Here is a 20987-nt window from a genome sequence, read left to right as displayed (position 1 = left end):
GGAAAGAGGCATTCGTCATCGGAAAATTTGTCGAAAATGTTATACACATTAAAAATCAGAATAAATAAACACAATTTGTATATATATAATATATAAAATAAATATGATGAGATGCCTTTGATAAATTGTAGCCTAGGAATTCTAATTTAAATAATAAATATATTCCAATTTTAGCATATTCTTAAATCAGTTGCAAATTTGCAAGTATTCTAACCCCGGCAGAGTAACTAACGTATCCTTGTTTTATTCGAAGTAATCTATTTTGATGATACGAATTTTCATCCATTCTTTAAAAAATTAACAAAATAGTCTTCACATTGATGAAAACGATCAGAAAAGTTCCATTGAATAATTATAATAATAAATTAAATTATAAATAAGAATAATCGAAAAGTTCCATAGAATAATTATAATAATAAATTAAATTATAAATAAGAATAATCAGAAACATAGAAATCCGAAACTTCAGAGGATTAAATCCTAAAATATTTTAAAAATGAATTAATAAAATCATTTATTAGAGAACTAATTTCCTGTACTTAATTATTATAAAAATTGTGAAAATTTGCAAGGCAAGGTTTAATCAAAAAATTTATTTTTCTAAAAGTGTATGCTACTATATACTTAAAACTTTATAGCAATTTTCAATTTGTTTCTCCTGAATCCAAAACAACAGCTAAAAATCAGTATTGTTTTAATAAATATATCATACATGATTTTAAAAATAAAATTTTTAAAAAATTTTAAGTTTAAAGACCGGTATATTATTTTCCGACATCACCGATTACTCACTTTCGTTTTCATTATATCACTTAAAAAGAAATATAACAAAGTGTATAAATACTATTTATTTTGTTGCATCTCCTCAATTCGAGTTTTCTAGGGTTTCATCTTGAGCTCTTGTTTCTCAATTCACCTGCGATTCGTGATTTTGCACTGTTAAGGTTCGTTTGTACACACACACACACATGTATATATGAATTTGTATCTCTCTGTTCGTTTAATAATCAAATTCAATTGTTTGTTTGTGTTGATTTCGTTGAATCACGTGTTTTGATTGTGTGATTGATCTTGTAAGCTTGATTTGTGTTGTTTTTGTTGTTAATTACAGGTTATATTGGGGATTATTGTTGAATTGTTTATGTTGGTTGATTGGAGGGTTTGAGTGTTTAGAAAGAGTGATTAATGAGGAAGAAGAGAAAGGGGAGTGAATTGCTGTGGCCCGAAAGAGTGGAAAGAGATGGTAGTGATTCGGGGAGTGTGAGGGGTAATTTGAGGCGGAATTATTCGTTGGAGGATTATGATAGGTTGAAGAAGAGGTTTAAGGAGAATGTGGAGAATGTCGAGACAGTTGAGTCGTCTAGGGTTAGGTTTGTTGGGAGGATTGCTGCTACAGCTCCAGCTTGTGCAACGTCGTTGTCGTCGGGGAGGGGGATTAAGAGGAAGATAGGGTGTATTGATGTGGCGACGCAGATGGGGAGGAAGGATAAGATTGAGGAGGATTATATTAGGGGAGCGACGATTGGGAAGGGGAAGTTTGGGTCGGTTTGGTTGTGTAGGAGTAGGGTTACGGAGGAGGATTTTGCATGTAAGACGTTGGTAAAAGGGGAGGAGACAGTGCATAGGGAGGTGGAGATAATGCAGCATTTGTCAGGGCATTCAGGGGTGGTTACGTTGAAGGCAGTGTATGAGGATGCAGAAAGCTTTCATCTTGTGATGGAGTTGTGTTCGGGGGGAAGGTTGATTGATCAGATGAGAAAGCAGGGGAGGTATTCGGAACATCAGGCGGCTAATATTATTAAGGATTTGATGGTGGTTTTGAAATATTGTCACGAGATGGGAGTTGTTCATAGGGATATAAAGCCTGAAAATATTCTACTGACGAATTCTGGGAAGATGAAGCTTGCAGATTTTGGTCTAGCCATGAGGATTACAAATGGTAAATATCTTTTCTTCAACATTATATTTGTATGTAATTATGTTTCTGATGCTTTTTGTAGTAAAATATTCTCTCAGTACTCATATTTTTACCTGCTTACTTGTCAGCCCTAATCAGTTACATTCTGTAGGCTAGGTCTTTACAAATTACCTCCATTGCCCTATCTGCTGGGCCCAATTCATTAAATGTAATCGTATTTGACGATAAGAATATATGTGTAGCATTTCCAGTTGATTTTAATAATTCGTAACAATTACGGGACAAAAGATTTAAGGATTTTTATCTTATTTCCTTCTTTCACTGTCTTAAAAGGATAACGCCAGCGTGTCTTTATTATTATTTTTTACTTCTTTTTGCCGTTTCCTTGATACATGTAATTTGTACTACAGACCAAAGTTTAAACGGATTGGCGGGAAGCCCGGCTTATGTTGCCCCAGAGGTGTTATTAGGGAATTACTCTGAAAAAGTGGATATCTGGAGTGCTGGAGTCCTTTTGTATGCTTTGCTGGCTGGAGTTCTTCCATTTAAAGGAGATTCGCTAGAAGATGTATTTGAGGCAATCAAGACTGCAAATCTTGATTTTCAAGCAGGGATATGGGAACACGTATCGAAACCTGCACGAGATTTGCTTGAGCGGATACTTACAAGGGATGCTGCTTCAAGAATTACAGCTGATGAAGTTTTAAGTAAGCAATTTAGAACCGCAAGCATCATATTTTCATTTATGATGACATATTTAGTTAAGCTGGAGTCCCCGCTAAGTTCCACATATTTATTACATGCTTTTACTTGTAAATCTTTTGTACTAGTGATAACTGGCTTATGTATATTGAGGTAATCTGTATTTTATTTATTTCAGCACATCCTTGGATTTTGTTTTACACCGAGCGCAACTTGAGGACGTTATCTATCAAGTCAAAAATGAAGAATCAACCAGGATCTCACCAGCTACCAGTAACTAAAGTTTTTCCAGATTCAAATAGAAAGATAGGAGACAACAATTTTGGGGATAATTCAAGTTCAGATTCATCTTCTGGTAGCTCAAGCCAGGAAAGAGCAGAGCAGGATGATTGTGGTTTCGTTGATGCACTTGCTGTTGCAATCTCACACGTGACTATCTCTGAACCAAAGAGGAGCAGGTTGTGTGGTCCCACCAGCCCAATACGGGAGCAGTGTTCATCTAACGTGACTTCTAACAATCTTTGCAAAGCATTCTGATTCTTATACGCCGACTGACGCACCACACAATCATTATCTCCGGTTTTTGAAAGGGGATCAGTACTCACCTTCCCAACCATTCATGTCCGAAAATAAGTAGCTTTGTGTCTACATATCAACATACCAATGCCGAATAGTGGATCCCAGTTGCAGCAGGTCTTTGAAGTAGAATTTGATGTCTTACAGTGATTAGATATATGAGGATTAATGATAATGTACAGAAGTCAAGGATAGATTTATATTTTCAACTCCAATCTTACCTTTAGGCAGGCTAAAAGTGTGCCGACACTAATATGTTGATTGGTTCTGCTTACAATAAATGTCATGTTCGGAGACCTAGAAGTAATGAACTTGGCTTGGTAAAACAAATAGCTTTGTGGGATGCTTTGAGGGCTTGGTGCAAGTTTCATTTTTCTCCGTACCAGAAGGTTATGTCTTTGAACATTTTCCTCCCCGCTCCCTGATACTTGAAACCAGTGCATTTGAAAAGCTTTATGTGAAACAAATAATTTCAATTATGTTATGCTCCATATAAGTCGAAATACTTGCAATTCAAAATTGTGACAAGTAGCTTGTTTGTACCAGGAGATGCATGTAGTTTTATTCTCACTTCTATTTAAGTGAGTTGGATGTTATATATCTGTGTTACACATAGGGCACATGATTGGGAGCCACTCCTTCGCTCTTCAATATGATTCGCACATGCACATTGTCTATCCTCCTGATTGAATACTTAAATATGGATTTTTTTAAGTACTTGCTAATACTTAAATACTGATTGTTTTTTACAATCTCGAAACCGTCTTCAATTATTAAATGGAGATCATACTCAACTACACATTTCAAATTGTCCAATTTCAGAACGGTTTTTGATTAATAAATGGGGATCGTACTCAATTACACGTGTCAAAATGGATGTAATTATCTTTTATTTTGAAAATATAATGACACTACTAATAAATCCTTAATTAAATAGACAACAAACATATAAAATTACGAAAAACAAATAAACACCTGATCATTTAATAAATCATAATGGAGTAGGCAATGGACCAATAAAAATTATGAAAAACAAGTAAACACTTGATCATCTCCTCGATCACACCTAAAACAATATATTTCATATCTAACACATAAAAGTTATGCTACAGCCTCCTGATTTGATGAAAGCATATGGATTAAATGAAGGGAGCATCAATTGTGGATCTGATATGTACAGAATCTCCGGTTGCCACCACTATTATTAGTTTAATGTCTCGATCTCGAGGCCTAGCATACTTATATCGGAATTTGCACTTTCTATTGAATCCTTGAGAAACATAGAGATTGAAAATGGAAGGGAAGCTCAAAGTTGATGCTAACTACAGAAAGATTTATAGTCGTTTACTTAAATGTGTTATATGCATTTCAACTTTGTTACTACTACTCATTCTTTTCCGCAACCAAAACCTCACTTCAATTTCTCTTATTTCGCGTAAAAATGGCAGTGGCGCCAGCCACTCTGATCAGTCCAGTGTCATTGAAACCATGGCTGCAAAGCTCCGTGAATCGGTCACTTTCCTACCCCTCAAAGATCTAAGGTTTTCTGAGACTGCCATGATCGGGAACACGTGGTTCATGAGCTCGTTGAACGATAGTTATGAGATGAATGAAGCTGAGTATCTTTATTTTCCATCAGAAGTGTCGAAAGGCAGGCTTCTGTGCATCAGAGGACGCGATATGAGCGATGGAACGAAGAATTTTTATGCATTAGCATGGCGAGAAAGTCTTCCCAACAATGCTACTCTACTGAGTGGCCTCACTTATGTATCGAATACGTACTATAACTACTTGAATCTATGGCATGGATTGTGTGCAATGACACCATTTGTCCGATGGACGATGAAAAACAAGTGTATAAAACCGGATAGATGGGTTTTGTTTCATTGGGGAGAGCTTGAGATCAGAACAGGATCATGGATTCAGCAGCTCATGCTAGCTAACTATGGAGAGTTTAAGTTTGAAGGTTTCGACAAGGGGGACGGGCCTTACTGTTTTGAGAAGGCGGTTGTGATGAGACATGATTTGGGATCGATGGGGTTGGATAATAAGTTGAAGGTTTATGATATGATGAGGTGCAAGGCGAGAGAGTTTTGCAATTTGTTTGTTCCTGAGAGATCCATGGAGGTTGATGAAAGAGGCTTACCGGTTATTAGACTAACTTTGTTGATGAGGAGAGGCTCGAGGTCATTCAAGAACGCCACACTTGTCACGGATATATTTTCCAGAGAGTGTGATAGAGCAGAGGGCTGTGTATTGAAGGTATTCCAGTCTGAAGATCTCAGCTTCTGCGATCAGGTACGTTGTCCTAAGTTAAAGAATCTCTGATCAGACCAAGAAAAAACAAATCATGGTTTGAGTTTCAGAGTAAAAGCAAACTTACTTGATACAGCTTGTTGTGTCATTGTAGGTTAAAGTAATGACTTACACAGACGTCGTTGCATCTCCGCACGGAGCACAGCTGACGAACATGTTCTTCATGGACCGTGGAAGCAGTGTGATGGAATTCTTTCCGAAGGGATGGTTGGAGCACGCAGGTGTAGGTCAATATGCGCACCACTGGATGGCGAATCAATCTGGAATGAAACACCAAGGCGCGTGGTGCGATTCTACCGGAGAGGACTGTCCAACACCTAAAGATGACCGGAAGTGTTTCTTGTTTCATAAAGATGGAAAGGTTGGTGTTAATGAAACTTATTTCGCAGAATGGATTAGGAAAGTTCTTCACGAAGTAAGAGTTAGCAAGTTAGAAGCAACCAAAACCCCTATCGCCAAGGAACAGTTGAGCAACAATGTTTGTGCTTGTTAGCTCTATTCATCTTCAATTTTACGCAAACTTTAGATATACATTATACTGAAATGCTATACAGATGAAATCTTGAAACTAAGGTAACATTTCCATTGTGTAATATAAATCATGTACAAAGTCTACAAATATTGTGCGCGTCAAAAGTAAGATGCAACCCTCAAGAGCCAGACAAACATAGATTTCTCTGTTGGGAGATATGCAAGGGATATTTGGGGATATAAACATACTAAGTTTAAATTGATTCCTGATAAAACAAAGGACTCGGACCTGCTATTGAAAAAAAAAAAACGGCTTTACACTGTCCATTGTGTATGAACATATATCAGAACAGGGACCGAAAAAAATTCCTTATTTCCCCATGATAACAAGTACAAACAAGATTTTCCGAGCACCAGTACTAGGAAGCTGCAAGCATTCATCTATGTGACATTTTCGTCAATAAGTACAATATGAAAAATATAACTAGTGCAAAAAGAACTACATGCATGACATGACTGGACCCTTGCTGGATAATACTCTTGTTTAACTTTCTCACATTGTTCTTCACCCCTGCTTGGGCTTTTATCAGCATCATTTGCTGTCAAAGAAATTAAAATTGAATAAGAAAAAAAGAAGAAAGAATTGTATTAACGGGATCCAGGTACAGTACATCAGTATAATTTTAGGTGGTGTATGATAAGTTGCAATATTAGAAGGGTCAGAAGATAAATAAAAATGTACAAACAAATACATGTGAAAATCAAATTATATATGTCCAGGTAAGAGCAGTATAAGGAACAGCTTGTGCTGTTGCCTGATGCAATCTAAATCTTTCATTAATGTTACTATCTATAGATCACTGCCATATAAGGTCAAAAAGTTGAAAGTCTAAGAGTAGAGCATTTAATCATCTTCCCCGCAACAAAATCTACATGACATGCATTTTTTTCTGAAGTTACCTGTACAACCACAAGATTAAACCTTCCAGTGGAGGACATGAAACTGAAATTTTGATAAAAACTTGAAGGCAAGATATCAATTAATGTTCACATGAATTGGAGGGGGAATTCACTTATAACACTGTCAGCACTACTTGTGCAAGGTAAGCATTGAGAGAGTCACTGAAAAGAACATCATGCAACTACAATGAATTTTTCATGCCCACTTCTTTATTTTCTAATCTTAATTCCTGTCACACCATAGTACCATTCATAAAGCCATGTCCTCAAAATGTCCATACAATCACATCTTGTACACAGTAACAAGAGATGTATTCTAACAGTTAAATCAAATCCAGTTGTGTCCAAAGTGGACCACTCAAGTACAATAGTGATTATTTCTTTATCAAATCAGGGAAGCCAAACTTGATATATTTCACTGATATGATATCTTAGATGTGTACCCGAGCTAATCGTAAGATATAGATAATATCACATATTCACATGCATAAAGTTCATAGCATACCAGCTGAGTGATAGCATCATTCTGATATTTTGCCTCAGATTCAATCTCTTGAGCTACCTACAAGGCGATACATCAGAATTCAGTGACAGGCTTGCGGAAAGATAAATTAATGCAGTATATGCTACAAGCAAAAGTTATTACTCGTGCAAGACAAAGTAGCCAGGTCAAATGTTAATGCTCACCGAGAAAGGTAATGACTAGTAAATATAATGGAAAGCTTTTAAGGCACTACAAGAACAATGATAAAATCTATCACCTCCAGAGTCCTGGCGTACCATCTATTCGCAAATGTAGTGAACCACATTAAATCACACAAAACCAATTTGAACTTTGCATTTTTCTTAGGGTTGGGGTGGGGGTAATTTCTTTACTTTCACTGGGATTAATAAATATCAACCTTTTTCCGAGATGGTTTACCCCAAAAATCTGATCTCAGCAATATATCCACTAAAAGCATAATTCTAAGCATCTTCTAAATTATACATCTCTCCTACATGTATAATAACAAGTCACAAGAGTAATTAAAGGTGAACTATATTACAATGAGGATATCAATTTGTGCCATGTCAAAAGTCATAAGTTCTCCTAAATAGCAAGCTCAACCACCCTTCTCCACATTTATAAAAGACTGAATATGTAGTCATGCATTACCAGAAATGCTTATCAAACCATAAAAAAAATCAGATCACAAGGGGTGGCCAACAAATGGGAGGACGATATCAAGCTCCAAGGCCATTGTTAGATCCGAAGTTTATCTTTAAATCTATAAGTTAGCCACGAATGATCCCACTACAAGAATCAGATTTATTAACAACCCATGAGCTCTCATATCTTTTTTCACATCACTCTAGTATATCTATATTTAATGACTAAATAATCATATATTTGCGTCCTTTATAAGTTTGTCTAACATGTCATTTTATGTCGGTTTATACTAAAAATATAACAGTCGATTGGGCGATTGAGCAACTGAAGCAAGCAGTCTGTTAGACCAGGCCCCTTGACAGCTGTGACGAAACTACTCAAATTTTAAACAACTTTAGTCGGGCTTTACATCATCTTTAGTGAATCAAAAGTCATGTAAGCCCAGGCAACTAAGCTTTACAACCAACTTTCAGATCGTGTGCAACATTAAACTTCCCTGCATCTTACTGCAAACTTATCACACAATTAATGCACCTTCACGAACTAGTAAAGGCAATGGACAAAAAGGCTCAGATCAAAAGGCACTCAACTTCGACAACACATCCTCTATCTTGCCTAATCCCGAACCTCTATTAATCTATTTCATAAGAAACTACAACAAAGACACAAACTAAATCTCAAGTCACAAGGTACCAAACCATCCTATCTTGTTATGAAACAACAAAATCATTAAAAAACCGCTAAATGCTAAACAGAATTCAGACAAACCACTAACATATCGTAACGATGCAGGCAATTGCTATAGTATATAAAACTACACATTCACAAACATTTAGGTTTTCAGTTTAACAACATAACATACAAACACACAATTATATATACATATCTAAGCATCCTAACTAGACTACGGAAACCAGAACTACGATCATCCAAGCCAGACTGCCTCTCGATACGCAACTTCATAAACTAGTAACGCAATTCAACTCCTCTATCTTGCCTAGTCTCGAGCTTCAATTTCATTAACTCCCAATCCAATTAACCAATCAAAAATTCATAAAAACCGAAACCGCTAAGCAGACTTAAAACAAACCAATAGCACATCATAAACACGCAGGAAATCGCCTTAAACAAACAATAAATCCAAATTTCAACAAACACCTAGGGTTTAATTTTACTTTTCACCGCAAAATAAAATCATACATTCCTCAGCATTCTGACTTGGCTATGCAGGCCAGTAATATGATCATCCAAGTCCGAATGCATCGGATCTATTCGCAACTGAATTTCATCGGCGTTCGTTCCTGATCTCGTGGTTAATCCTTCTCTATACATACAAATACACACACAATCAAAATCAATTTGATGATTTTATCATAATAATTGTTATTATTAAAATAATAATAATAATAATTAGAGTAATTGATGAAAATAATAGGAACCTGTATCGGTACGGAGCGGCGCCACCTCTGTGGGAACTTGACGCCATCGGAGAAGGAGGAACAAAGGAATGAATGCTTTCGAGACTTCTTAGTTTCGAAATTTAATTTACGAATATACGAAGGAGGGGTTTATTTAATATTCAACGGATTAAACTACTCGTTATTGTATCATTTGTATGCGCGTATGTTATAACGGTAACGCGTCACACGGCCGACTCGATCATCTCGTTTAAACGAATTTCATTTTATTTTGGGAAATCTACAAAACTACCTACATTTTTTTTTATTGTTTTCAAAAATCCTACCTTCCAGAATTATTTTTAAAAATACTTTTTCATAAATTTTTTTTTTCAAAAATACTGTTTGCAACTTTTGCAACCTCATTTGCAACTACAGGCGGCGCCAGCCGTGTTGCAACCTGATTTCAAGTTCCAGTTTTCAAATGTCATTTTCGACCTCATTTTCAGAATCGATATATATATATATATATATATATATATATATATATATATATATATATATATATATATGAGTTAAGTTATATGGAGTACAAAAAAAATTGGAGTATTGGAGTACAAAGTTGGATGAAATGTAATCTAGTCATCTAAATTTCAATTTTTTTTGTCCAATAATATTTGTAAATATTTGACAACCTACACATTATGTTCTGCAACATAAACATCGTAATCAAATGGTAGAATAATTACTTTTATAAATTGTTGGACTCTATGTTCTGCAATATAACTAATAAGCAGAACAATAATCTTAATACTTGTTAAAGTTGAAAGATATTAATGATTAATTGACAATTATGTGCAAGACAACTTATAAATGATAGATTATATCAAAATTTGGATAATCAAAGATATTATATAGGATCAAACTAAAAAATTATGATTTGTACTCCAATACTCCAATGTTTTTATGTACTCCATAGAACTTTCCTCTATATATATATAGAGGAAAGTAATTATTCTACCATTTGATCACGATGTTTATGTTGCAGAACATAATGTGCAGGTTGTCAAATATTTACAAATATTATTGGACAAAAAAAATTGAAATTTAGATGACTAGATTACATTTTATCAAACTTTGTATTCCAATACTCCAATTTTTTTTGTACTCCATAGAACTTAACTATATATATATATATATATATATATATATATATATATATATATATATATATATATATATATATATATATATATATATATCGATTCCGAAAATGAGGTCGAAAATGACATTTGAAAACTGGAACTTGAAATCAGGATTTGTAATTGCATATATGGTTGCATATGGTTGTATTCAGTTGCATATGGTTGCATTCAGTTGATTCTATTGTAATCTAATGACCCCGCCAGGGGCACACCATACATCTATTGTTACTTACAGTTTTCATTTGCATTTAGTTGCAACTGAGGTTGCAAAAGTTGCAACTGCAGTTGCAACCTCATTTGCAACTTTTGCAACCTCATTTACAACTATATATAGTTTTCAGTTGCATTTAGTTGCAAATGAGGTTGCAAATGAAGTTGCAACTGCAGTTGCAAAAGTTGCAACTGCAGTTGCAACTTCATTTGCAACCTCATTTGCAACTTTTGCAACCTCATTTGCAACTTACAGTTTTCAGTTGAACTAGTTGCAATTGCAGTTGCAACAGTTGCAACTTTCCATTTTTATTTGCAACTTTTGCAACCTCATTTGCAACTTTTGCAAACTCATTTGCAACTTTTACGGCTGCGCCGCCCAAGGTTGCAAATGAGGTTGCAAAAGTTGCAAATCGTATTTTTGAATTTTTTTTTATGAAAAGGTATTTTTAAAAACAATGAAAAAGATGGTAGTATTTTTAAAAAACTAATTTTACAGATGAGTATTTTTAAAAAGATCCCTTTTATTTTTGTAAATATTAAAAAATTATATTATTTTATAAAATAATAAAATTTATATATAATTTATCATATTTACGGAGAATAAACAATATTTTAAGAATAAAATTGAGAACAATAAATGTAATAAAATATTTAATTTTAAAATCATTTATATATAAAAGTTGATATACACAAGATGATAACAAAAGTGTGATATAATTTGAGTCGAGTTTACATAATAGTCCAAATTTGTGTCCAAAATCTGGAAAGAGAAAAATGACACACCAAAACAATTTTCAATGACCTCGAAAGTATAAATTTATTAATATAATAATATTTTCTTTTATATTTATATTGCCGAAATCGAAAATTATAACTAATCAGTTGATCTATTAATTTAAGATATTTAGATAATTTATTAGAGATTTTTTTAATAAATTGAGATTTTTTGATCAAATCAGAATATAATCAATAAATTGATAAAATATTTTTTGAAAATTTTTCGGAGAGTTTATAACCCTAGTAGGCTAGTATCAACCATATCATTGAATAATTATTTCAATAAATGTTTAATATTTTTTACTTATCTTTCAAAATTAGAGAAATATCAGGCAAACAGATTGTCATGCTAATATCAACGTGTTGGGCTTGTCTTGTTTGTGTAACATGAAATCTGTGTCCACAAATTCATAAAACAAACACCCTGAAATCACCATTGCATGGTTTAAACTTCTAACCGCAATCACAGAGATTCACAATCATAGCCCTCCTCCGCACACATTTTTGCATCAAGAAAAAAGGTGGCAAGATCATGGTGACTGAAGGCGAAATGAAGGAGAAGAGAAAGCCGAGGTTTCTGTGCCTTCATGGGTTCAGAACAAGTGGTCATATTCTCAAAACACAGCTGCGAAAATGGCCTGACTCTGTTCTTGATCAGCTCGATTTGGTTTTCCCGGATGCTCCTTTTCCGTGCTCCGGGAAATCTGACGTCGAGGGGATCTTTGATCCTCCTTATTATGAATGGTTCCAATTCAACAAGGTGAGCTTTTGTATAATATTTCATATTCACATGAATGTTTCGTCAGGTTCACGACAGATGTACGTAGCAGCACAACATATGGGGTAAGAATGGTTGCATGCTGATTATGCTGCAACATACGTCTGTCAGGGACTCGGATTTGTTAATTCATTTTTCAATGTAATTTGATAGGAGTTTACGGAGTACACTAATTTTGATGAGTGTCTTGCTTTTATTGAAGACTTGATGATAAAGAATGGACCCTTTGATGGGCTGCTTGGTTTCTCACAGGTACATTTGAATTTTACAGATCAAAAAATACTATGAATTTGTAAGATTAAGTGGTAATTTTACATATACTGATCACAAAATTATACCCCTGGAAGTCTGATTTCGAATTTTTTTAAACTATGAAGGGATCAATTCTGTCAGCTGCACTTCCTGGACTACAAGCTAAGGTATGCAGAAGCTATTTATCAACGCGATGTCTTCCTGGACTAATGTCGTATCTGATGTTTAGTGCAGGGTATAGCTCTTTCGAAAGTGCCCAAAATCAAGTTTCTGATAATAGTGGGTGGAGCTAAGTTTATGAACAAAGCAGTGGCTGAAAATGCTTACTCTTCCCCAATTCAGTGCCCATCTTTACACTTTATAGGTACATAAGTAACTTAAACTGTATAAATGTGCTCTAACCGAATGTTGATGCAAATCGATGTTAACAGTCTCTTAATATTACAAAATTTATTTGCCTAGGCTTAGTACACCTCTATCCGTGCTGCAGGAGAGACGGATTTTCTAAAGCAATATGGGGTTGAGCTTATTGAACACTTTGTCGACCCTGTTGTTATTCATCATCCGAAAGGTCACACTATACCACGACTTGGTAATTTTATAAATTACTTTCAACTCTTGTAGAAAACTTCTCCCTCCATATGTAGTACATGATCAATTTATAGATATTGAAGTGTCTTTATTTTAGATGAGAAGGGTTTGGAGATGATGTTGAGCTTTCTGGAAAGGATTCAGAAGTGACGACGAGTTAGATGAACACTAGAGTTGTTACAGCCTGCATCAAAATGATTTCGACTTGTTCCCACCACATTATGAGACTTGTAGAGCATAAGTAGCAATCATATCGGTACATGTAAGGCCTCGAAGGGGAAGTAGCTCAATTGGTAGAGTATTATACACATGTATTATCCCCGATCCTCGTTTCTTCATAAAATTTTCTAATTATGTTGAATTCTGTTGTCGGAAGCAACGTATAACTTTCCAAAATACTTTACCTAGCTCAAAAACAGCAAATTGAGCTGCCAAACTATGCCCTGCAACTTCTTGTGATGAAGCCAGCAAAAAGTAAATTATCCATTCAGCCGCACAACATAAATCATTTATTGGTTTGATACAGTTCCATTATTGAGATTTGTCAATAATGTACTTAAAGTATCAAATGGGATTTGCTAGATTCATTGAGCAAATTACATAAAATGAATAGACATTAAAATATTATCGGGGAAGTAGCTCAATCGGTAGAGCACATTATCATTATCAATTCTTATGTACAAATTATTATCAATTCTTATGTACAAATTAATAAAACTGTTTCTCGTATTCGACTAGCTTCTGCTGTAACCTCATTAACAATAAGACTTGAGGCATGATCTAAATCTTATTTTCTTCGGACCTCCAGGCTCCTGCCACAAGTCAAGTGGCTCATTATTAAAACAATAGTGTTCCATCTACAATTTCCTTTATGATTTTCCTAACAAAACATGTTTACTTCAGCTTTCTTGCAGTTCTGCCGCTTCTTTTTTCCTCAATGCCTGACCCTGAAAATATTAGCGGAAAGTCACTGTCAAGTCCTCTTCCATAGTCTCTCCTCATAGAATATAAAACCATTGCATGATACAGAACATGTCCATTTCTGATGCAGTCAGTCCGTGACATTTCTTCATTGTCTTTCAGAGTTCGACAACGATGAGGTGTCTATTAAGATTTACCCAGAATTGAGGTAAAATAGTTTAACAAACATGGACCATCCGTAGTGTAGTTTATTTAGTACTGAATAATTATATTCTTAAATCAAAAATTTACATAATATACCAAAGGGTAAGTAGCTCAATTGTTAGATTTTGTTTGCTTGCTTTTTCATGTTTTACACTACTTAGCAGAAAAAAAAAAAAAGGAAGGAAAAAAGTCTCAGTTATGTTAGTATTTAGTTAGTTTATAGATACAAATAAAGAAAACTAATGAATTGGGGAAGTAGCTCAATGGTAGAGCAAAAAAATTATCCGAATGTCTAGGATATTAGTGTTTCATGCGAAACAAGGTTCGAGGTTCGATTCCTCGCTTCTCCACTTTTTTTTTTCCTGAGATTTGATAATTCTTCTATTAAATAGGGCAGCCGGCTCCCTAAACAAGGTTCATCCATTTTGCTGCACAACATAAATTTCGCATTATGCATATTAACCTCTTTGGATCACTTTTTTTTTTGCCGTTTCTTGCTGGAACAAGGTTAGAGGTTCCAATCCTCGCTTCTCCATATAATTATTCCAATATTGTAAGTTGTTAGACACCTATACTACTACCTCGACAAATGTCACATCAAATTCTCAATTCAAAACCGATCATATTCTAGTTCAATAGAAAGTACCTCGTCTCCACAAATTTAAAGAACAAAAAAAAAACCTTCAACAGTGGTTTAAGTACTCAAGTTTAGTGCTACTACTTATTTTCGGAATACAGAACTGAGATGTACTGGGAAAAATATCAGAACACGGTTAGACATCAGTTTTAAATACTGCAAACTCTTTCAGAGAAAATTTATGCTTCGTTAATATCAATTAGTAACAATATGATTTTTTTTTTATCAGAATAGAATATCACATCCTTATCTGATTCATATAAGCTTCAAATGATTCTCATTATATTAAAGAGAACATTACATAAAATGAATACACATTTAAAATACCATTGGGGAAGTAGCTCAATGGTAGAGCACATAATCATATCAATTGTTGGTACAATTTCGATAGAATTGTTTCATGCAGAAACAAGGTTCGAGGTTCGAATCCTCGCTTTTCCATTATTTTTTTTATTACCATTTTCTAAATCATGTTGCAAGGATTCAACAGAACTAATTATTCTAAATCATGTTGCAAGGAACTATTTTTAATATTTTCATATGCATTATCATCTAGTACTGAATTCAAGGATAAAACAAAGATATATAATAACTACTTTGAAGAAGTAGCTCGATTGGTAAAGCATTATAATAGCTGTAAATTGTCATATCCTAGCTGTATCAGCGGGGAAGTAGCTCAACTGGTAGAGCATTAACACATGATGAATTGATCATATTCTGGTCTGTTTCTTGCTGAAACAAGGTTCGAGTTTTGAATTCTCGCTTCTCCATGAATTTATTTATATATGTGTTTTACATTATTTTTTTGGCCGAAACAAGTTTAGAGGTTCGAATCCTCTTCCACATATTGCTGGCGCTTATCCTTGCTTCATGCATAGAGCAAATCAGGAAGTAAAATTGGTTTTGCTTGCTTTTTTCAGTTTTACACTACTATGAAATAAGTTTTTGTTTAGTTACTATTTAGTTTGTTTATAGATACAAACAAATAAAACTCATGAATTGGGGAAGTAGCTCAATGATGGAGCAAAAAAATTATCTAATTTCTTAGGATGTTAATGTTTCATGCGAAATAAGGTTCGAATCCTCGCTTCTCTATATTTTTCATAACTCCTGGCTTTATCTTGCCTTTTCTTTATTGTTCTATATAGTTCATGAAGTCTATTTCCTTTATCAGGTGTGTAACGTGTGTTGGCTGACAAAAAAAACACCCAGAAGTGTTAGCTCTTTAGATTCAGAAGCAAGGTTCTTGGAGTGCTTACTTTGTTGAAACCTTAAAAAAGACAATCAAATAAAAGGTATGAGACAGTTATAGATCAGTTCGCATTTCCTCCAATAAGTGCAGTTTTAAAAACAAACTGAAGTCCCGTTATGATTTCTTGCTACAAATGAGTATCTGTAACAAACGGAAGAACTGAATATTGAAGCATTAGTATTAACCTTAATCTTGCCTGTAGTTGGTTTCCTCCACCGGGGTCATAACCCCAAGTGATCCTTTACAAAAGAGCAAGAAGCCCAGTAACCCGGAAAGAGAAGAAATAAATCCTTAATTTCAGTTAGAGTAAGCCACGGTTTCTCTTATAAGAGATCACTTCATATAATTTCAGTTAATTCACATGTAAAACAAATGCAAATCATCAAATGGGGAAGTAGAAAAACAAGGTCCGAGGTTCGATCCATCGCTTCTCCACACATGCTTTTTCTTAATTTTTGGTCGAAAGGCATTATGATCTTCACTGAAAACAGTATTTTGGGTTTGGTTTTTGAGTGTTGGGCAGATCGGAATTTTACATCTAGTATCCTCTAGTCTAAACAATAATTTGTTGCGTCAAGGTACGCTAGAGGTACATATTAGTACTATGTACTTTTCCCTCAAAGATCAGTTTTCTAAAGACTTAACATATGATTCCCAGAAAATTTATGACTGCATGTGAAGATGAACTTGACTTTTTATTTTATTATTCGCTTTAGGCCCCGGCTGGTACAATTTGGCAAGTGAAACTAGTGAGAAGTAACCCTTGAGTGCTACCAGCCGTAGCGAAAACATGATTTTATTATCAGTTTTTCTAGTGTGTGGCCATGGGCACATGCTAAGCGCGGAATTTTACAAACTTGGAAGATTTTGATTAGCTCTCATATCTTAATAATGATGGACCCCCTGCAAATACAACAATCACACCAATCAAAACCTCCTAAACTTATAAAATTCCGCACTTAGCATGTGCTCATAGGCACACACTAGACAAACCCTTTTATTTTTTGTTCAATTATAATACTGGAAGGAATTCGGCATTATTTGGTATGTGAGAGAAAGGTGGATATAAAACACCGGTTTAAGAAATGAAACTTTTATTATTATTTTCACAATTATTTATACCATCACATGTAAACAAAAATATATAAAAATATTAATCAATGAATATTTTACATTAACAACAATTATCATAAATAAATATTTTAAATCAACGATATTTATTACACCGCTCAACCATAATATTTGTTTGTTCTATTAGAGATTACTCACCTTCCCAACAAAAAATTGCAACCAATTAATCCAAAAATAATCTTACATTCAGTTGAAAATATTTTTGGCTCTTTCTAACCCTTGCAGAAGAGCTTTAGTAGTTTCATTATTCTTCCATTCAACATCCAACATCTCACCCAAGATATCTCATCCAAAGATATCTCCTAGTCCCTGAAGGCTTTGCAGTTGAGGATTCTGCTTTTCGTTGGACGATTGTTGCCTCTAGGGACTGTAATGTCGTCATCGCCAATTTAATTTCTTTTGCCTGCTCAAAGACAAATATTAAAATTACTATCAAGTTTTAAAAATATAACTTTATTAAGAGGTATGCATGCTGAAGGAAGATGGTAAGATACACCATTGTGAGCTATGCAGAGATCCAAAACCAGATATATAGTGGCACCTTTCTGATCCAGTATGGCAAGAGTGTCCATCGGAGTAGTTCAGAAGGTAAACTCAAATACAAGTGAAATCATACAGGATTTTCAAATTTGTCTGACAGAGCCTCTGTCGAATCTCTCAGAAGATATCACAGATTAATGTAATTCATAGAGGCTTTCTTCGACCTTAGTCCAAAACTTTGACCTTGAGCTACTGTAAAATGTGGCTTTCTTCGAGGAAATGGTGTATGAAAGTGCATCCCTGTTGGCAATTCCTTGCATTAAGACACTTCCTGTGTCAACATGTTGGGCTATAGCCACCGCAAACCTTTATCATCCCATCTCACACTATCCAAAAGAATATCAAGTGAACCACTCCGTCAGATACTAGTTCACCAACTGTTAAATACAGAAGAATTTTTAATAGACAAATGATTTCTAGAAACCAATTAACAGGTCATAACAAATTCTTTAAAGTTAGGTTCATGATGCAAGCGAACTTATCAATAACTTCCAGGCATCACTTTAACAACCATTGTAGTAATATTATTGAGCAACGAAGTGCAAGATCTCTTTAGTTCTCACTTCTACAGACAATAGTATGCCCAACCAAGACTTTGGAAGGCAACTTCCAATCATATAGGATTCATAAATATCCAACACTGCCAATGAAACAAGAAAAATAGAGCATTCTCATAACTATAGGTACCTTGTTGGACAGAAATTTACAGAAAGAATGAAGAAGTTTAAGGTTGACATTCAAATGCAATTAATATAGTGTCCAGATGTAGCTCAATTAACCATCTTATTACAGTTATTGGGCAACGATGGACACCAGATCTTACTGTTCCATAACATTCAACGGTCCCCACAACCATGACTGTGGAAAGACACCTGCCAATGTCTGGTTAATAATAAAAGCACAACATACAATCGATGAAAAGAGAATTTTTGAACTAATCCAAACACAAACAAGTATGGTTCTTAACTTAAGCACAAAAATATGGCGAACTACATTAGTAAATTCAAATGTAATGTCCAGATGTAGCTCAAATAATCATTTTAGCAAGTTTATTGGGCAACGATGGACACCGTTTTCTATAGCAAAACATTCAACGGTCCCCACAACCATAACTGTGGAAAGACACCTGCCAATGTCTGCAATGATACTCCCTCTATTTTTTTATTTGACGCTTTGACTTTTGGCGCACACTTTTTAGTTCTTTGACCGGATATTCAAAAAAATATATTTTTCGAATTTTCTTTTTCTAGATAAAAATATATAATCAAAACTTCAATTCACAAAAAAGATCAATCAAAAATAATAATTTTTAGTATTCGGTCAACCCACTTAAAGATGTGTAGCAAAAGTCAAAACGTCAAATAAAATAATATAGGGAGTAGTTTGAAAATCAAACACATCACCAAGTCAAACTAAACAAAAACACAAATCCGATCCATAATTTTACCTTAACACAAAAAGCAAATGACACCCCATTAGTGTCCATACATTAATCCACCTGAACAACAAGTGCACAAAATAAATATTTCAGGACATTCGTAAATATCATCTCCTTAATTCCGAAACCAGTTAATTTTAGATATCGTCAAAACTAGCCGACGTAAACTACAATTTCATCTAATTTAGATGTACGGTCCACATGAAACCGAGGCTATAACTGATTAAATATAACCTAGCAACGATGAACCTAATCGCCAGCTATGCAGATAATTCGATAGAAAACCCATCGATCATCGTTTCGTCTGGCGATAATAATCTCCCAAACATGTAACAGAACCTACCACGATATCAAATAGGCACTTGACTAAATGTTTGGATATTAATCGTAGCTGTAACTCATTTCAACTCGCATATTGAACTCAATTACTCAAACATCTCAAATAACAACTTATCGAAAACAACAATACAATTTAGAACAAAACATAAAAAATTGAAAATTAAAGATAAAATACGAAAAATGTGAATATTATTTTTATACCTTTGATTCAGATGAGAGATGGTGAGATTTGTTAATTGTAGCGGAAACAAAGCATCTTCTTGGACAGGAATTTCTGTGATTGGTGAAACGGCGTCGTTTTGGTGTGAGGTTTAGGGGTTAAAACAATTGAATTGGGTGTACATTGTTAGAAGCTCTACAGCTTCGACAACAATCATGAGTGGAGTGGGAATAAGCAGAGAAGAGAGATTAGGGTTTCTGTGGGGAGGCTATTGGGCCTGTAGTGGATTTTGTTTATTGGATTTCATATCAGACGGACTGCTAGGATTGGGCTGCTAATTCAAGAAATCGTGTGACTTTCGTAGAAATATTGGGGACTCCTAAAATATTGTTATATAAACAAATAAAATAATATTATAATATTTATTTTCAAAATAATATAATAATATTTTTATTAATATAAACAGAATCGTTAAAGATATTTTGATGTCAAACTTATTTCAAACACAATTTTGATCTGATATCAGATTTCAAACCCAATTTTGATTAGGGTTAAAAATGGGGTGGGGAAAATGGGGAACCGCCCCAACCCGCTTTGAGTGGGGCAGCCCCGTCCTGTTAATATGGGAATGTGGTAGTGACGGAGAATAATTTTCTGCCCCGCCCAAATTTGGGGCAAGTATGGTATATGTTAAATCTCCGCGGGGATTCCCCGCCCGCCCCGCATATATCTAATATAAATAAATAATAATATTGAATATAATATATTTATTATATATAATATAATATATTTACTGTATTTAATTTTATTATTTTATGATTCACAAAACTATAACTTTACAGCTAGTAGACACAGTACATTAACTTGTGCTACAGTTATATATAACATGCTTCTTTAAGTTTTTACATGCAAAGCGATTATTAAGAAAATATTACATGATTATGTTGTTATTCTAATTTGACATGCATGTATTATTTTAGTTTTTTTTGTTTTTAATGTACATGTATTGTATATATTTATTAAATTCTGAAAAAAAAATTACTAAACTTTTAAGTAATT

The 20987-nt window shown here is 34.3% G+C and overlaps 4 protein-coding genes and 1 long non-coding RNA gene across 12 annotated transcripts; 3 read left to right on the top strand and 2 right to left on the bottom strand.

Annotated features, from left to right (window-relative positions):
* The first annotated feature begins 787 nt into the window (after window positions 1-787).
* Window positions 788-3792, top strand: LOC108224508 (serine/threonine-protein kinase PEPKR2). Its single transcript, XM_017399151.2, has 4 exons — window positions 788-944; window positions 1112-1939; window positions 2329-2625; window positions 2799-3792. The coding sequence occupies exons 2-4, from the start codon at window positions 1186-1188 to the stop codon at window positions 3155-3157; spliced, it is 1410 nt and encodes a 469-aa protein (XP_017254640.1). The 5' UTR covers window positions 788-944; window positions 1112-1185; the 3' UTR covers window positions 3158-3792.
* Window positions 3793-4324: 532 nt separating this feature from the next.
* On the top strand, window positions 4325-6210 carry LOC108226351 (uncharacterized). Its single transcript, XM_017401294.2, has 2 exons — window positions 4325-5494; window positions 5607-6210. The coding sequence occupies exons 1-2, from the start codon at window positions 4490-4492 to the stop codon at window positions 6003-6005; spliced, it is 1404 nt and encodes a 467-aa protein (XP_017256783.1). The 5' UTR covers window positions 4325-4489; the 3' UTR covers window positions 6006-6210.
* A 40-nt stretch (window positions 6211-6250) lies between these two features.
* Window positions 6251-9688, bottom strand: LOC108224470 (bet1-like protein At4g14600). Its single transcript, XM_017399108.2, has 4 exons — window positions 9533-9688; window positions 9294-9417; window positions 7449-7505; window positions 6251-6582 (listed from the first exon to the last, which is right to left on the bottom strand). The coding sequence occupies exons 1-4, from the start codon at window positions 9577-9579 to the stop codon at window positions 6421-6423; spliced, it is 390 nt and encodes a 129-aa protein (XP_017254597.1). The 5' UTR covers window positions 9580-9688; the 3' UTR covers window positions 6251-6420.
* Window positions 9689-12087: 2399 nt separating this feature from the next.
* On the top strand, window positions 12088-13670 carry LOC108226860 (uncharacterized). Of its 3 annotated transcripts, none has more exons than XR_010284465.1 (6): window positions 12088-12445; window positions 12617-12715; window positions 12841-12882; window positions 12950-13079; window positions 13178-13307; window positions 13404-13670. XR_010284465.1 is itself a non-coding variant. In XM_017401851.2 (6 exons), the coding sequence occupies exons 1-6, from the start codon at window positions 12218-12220 to the stop codon at window positions 13454-13456; spliced, it is 654 nt and encodes a 217-aa protein (XP_017257340.1). In that variant the 5' UTR covers window positions 12088-12217; the 3' UTR covers window positions 13457-13670. The 3 variants fall into 3 exon arrangements, 1 of the variants encoding a protein (XP_017257340.1); XM_017401851.2 differs by having other exon boundaries at window positions 13206-13307; XR_010284466.1 differs by lacking the exon at window positions 13404-13670 and having other exon boundaries at window positions 12841-13079; window positions 13178-13264.
* A 3779-nt stretch (window positions 13671-17449) lies between these two features.
* On the bottom strand, window positions 17450-20352 carry LOC108224774 (uncharacterized). Of its 6 annotated transcripts, none has more exons than XR_001807467.2 (3): window positions 19970-20261; window positions 19439-19489; window positions 17450-18631 (listed from the first exon to the last, which is right to left on the bottom strand). It is a non-coding gene; the product is annotated as an uncharacterized LOC108224774 (long non-coding RNA). The 6 variants fall into 6 exon arrangements; XR_010284918.1 differs by lacking the exon at window positions 19439-19489 and having other exon boundaries at window positions 17450-17854; window positions 17993-18631; window positions 19970-20243; XR_010284917.1 differs by lacking the exon at window positions 19970-20261 and having other exon boundaries at window positions 17450-17854; window positions 17993-18631; window positions 19439-19963.
* Window positions 20353-20987: the final 635 nt, after the last annotated feature.

This window comes from Daucus carota, chromosome 6 (genome assembly GCF_001625215.2).
Source record: "Daucus carota subsp. sativus chromosome 6, DH1 v3.0, whole genome shotgun sequence".
NCBI classification, from domain to species: domain Eukaryota; kingdom Viridiplantae; phylum Streptophyta; class Magnoliopsida; order Apiales; family Apiaceae; genus Daucus; species Daucus carota.
This window is presented reverse-complemented; position numbering and strand designations above follow the sequence as displayed.

Coding starts and splice junctions, on each gene's coding strand:
- LOC108224508 (XM_017399151.2), top strand. CDS start 1,186: ATGAGGAAGAAGAGAAAGGGGAGTGAATTGCTGTGGCCCGAAAGAGTG. Junction 1,940..2,328: donor AGCCATGAGGATTACAAATG/GTAAATATCTTT, acceptor TTTGTACTACAG/ACCAAAGTTTAAACGGATTG. Junction 2,626..2,798: donor TACAGCTGATGAAGTTTTAA/GTAAGCAATTTA, acceptor TATTTATTTCAG/CACATCCTTGGATTTTGTTT.
- LOC108226351 (XM_017401294.2), top strand. CDS start 4,490: ATGGAAGGGAAGCTCAAAGTTGATGCTAACTACAGAAAGATTTATAGT. Junction 5,495..5,606: donor ATCTCAGCTTCTGCGATCAG/GTACGTTGTCCT, acceptor GTGTCATTGTAG/GTTAAAGTAATGACTTACAC.
- LOC108224470 (XM_017399108.2), bottom strand. CDS start 9,579: ATGGCGTCAAGTTCCCACAGAGGTGGCGCCGCTCCGTACCGATACAG. Junction 9,418..9,532: donor GCCGCTCCGTACCGATACAG/GTTCCTATTATT, acceptor TTGTATGTATAG/AGAAGGATTAACCACGAGAT. Junction 6,583..7,448: donor ATGATGCTATCACTCAGCTG/GTATGCTATGAA, acceptor TTTCTTTGACAG/CAAATGATGCTGATAAAAGC.
- LOC108226860 (XM_017401851.2), top strand. CDS start 12,218: ATGGTGACTGAAGGCGAAATGAAGGAGAAGAGAAAGCCGAGGTTTCTG. Junction 12,883..12,949: donor TTCCTGGACTACAAGCTAAG/GTATGCAGAAGC, acceptor TGTTTAGTGCAG/GGTATAGCTCTTTCGAAAGT. Junction 13,308..13,403: donor TCACACTATACCACGACTTG/GTAATTTTATAA, acceptor TCTTTATTTTAG/ATGAGAAGGGTTTGGAGATG.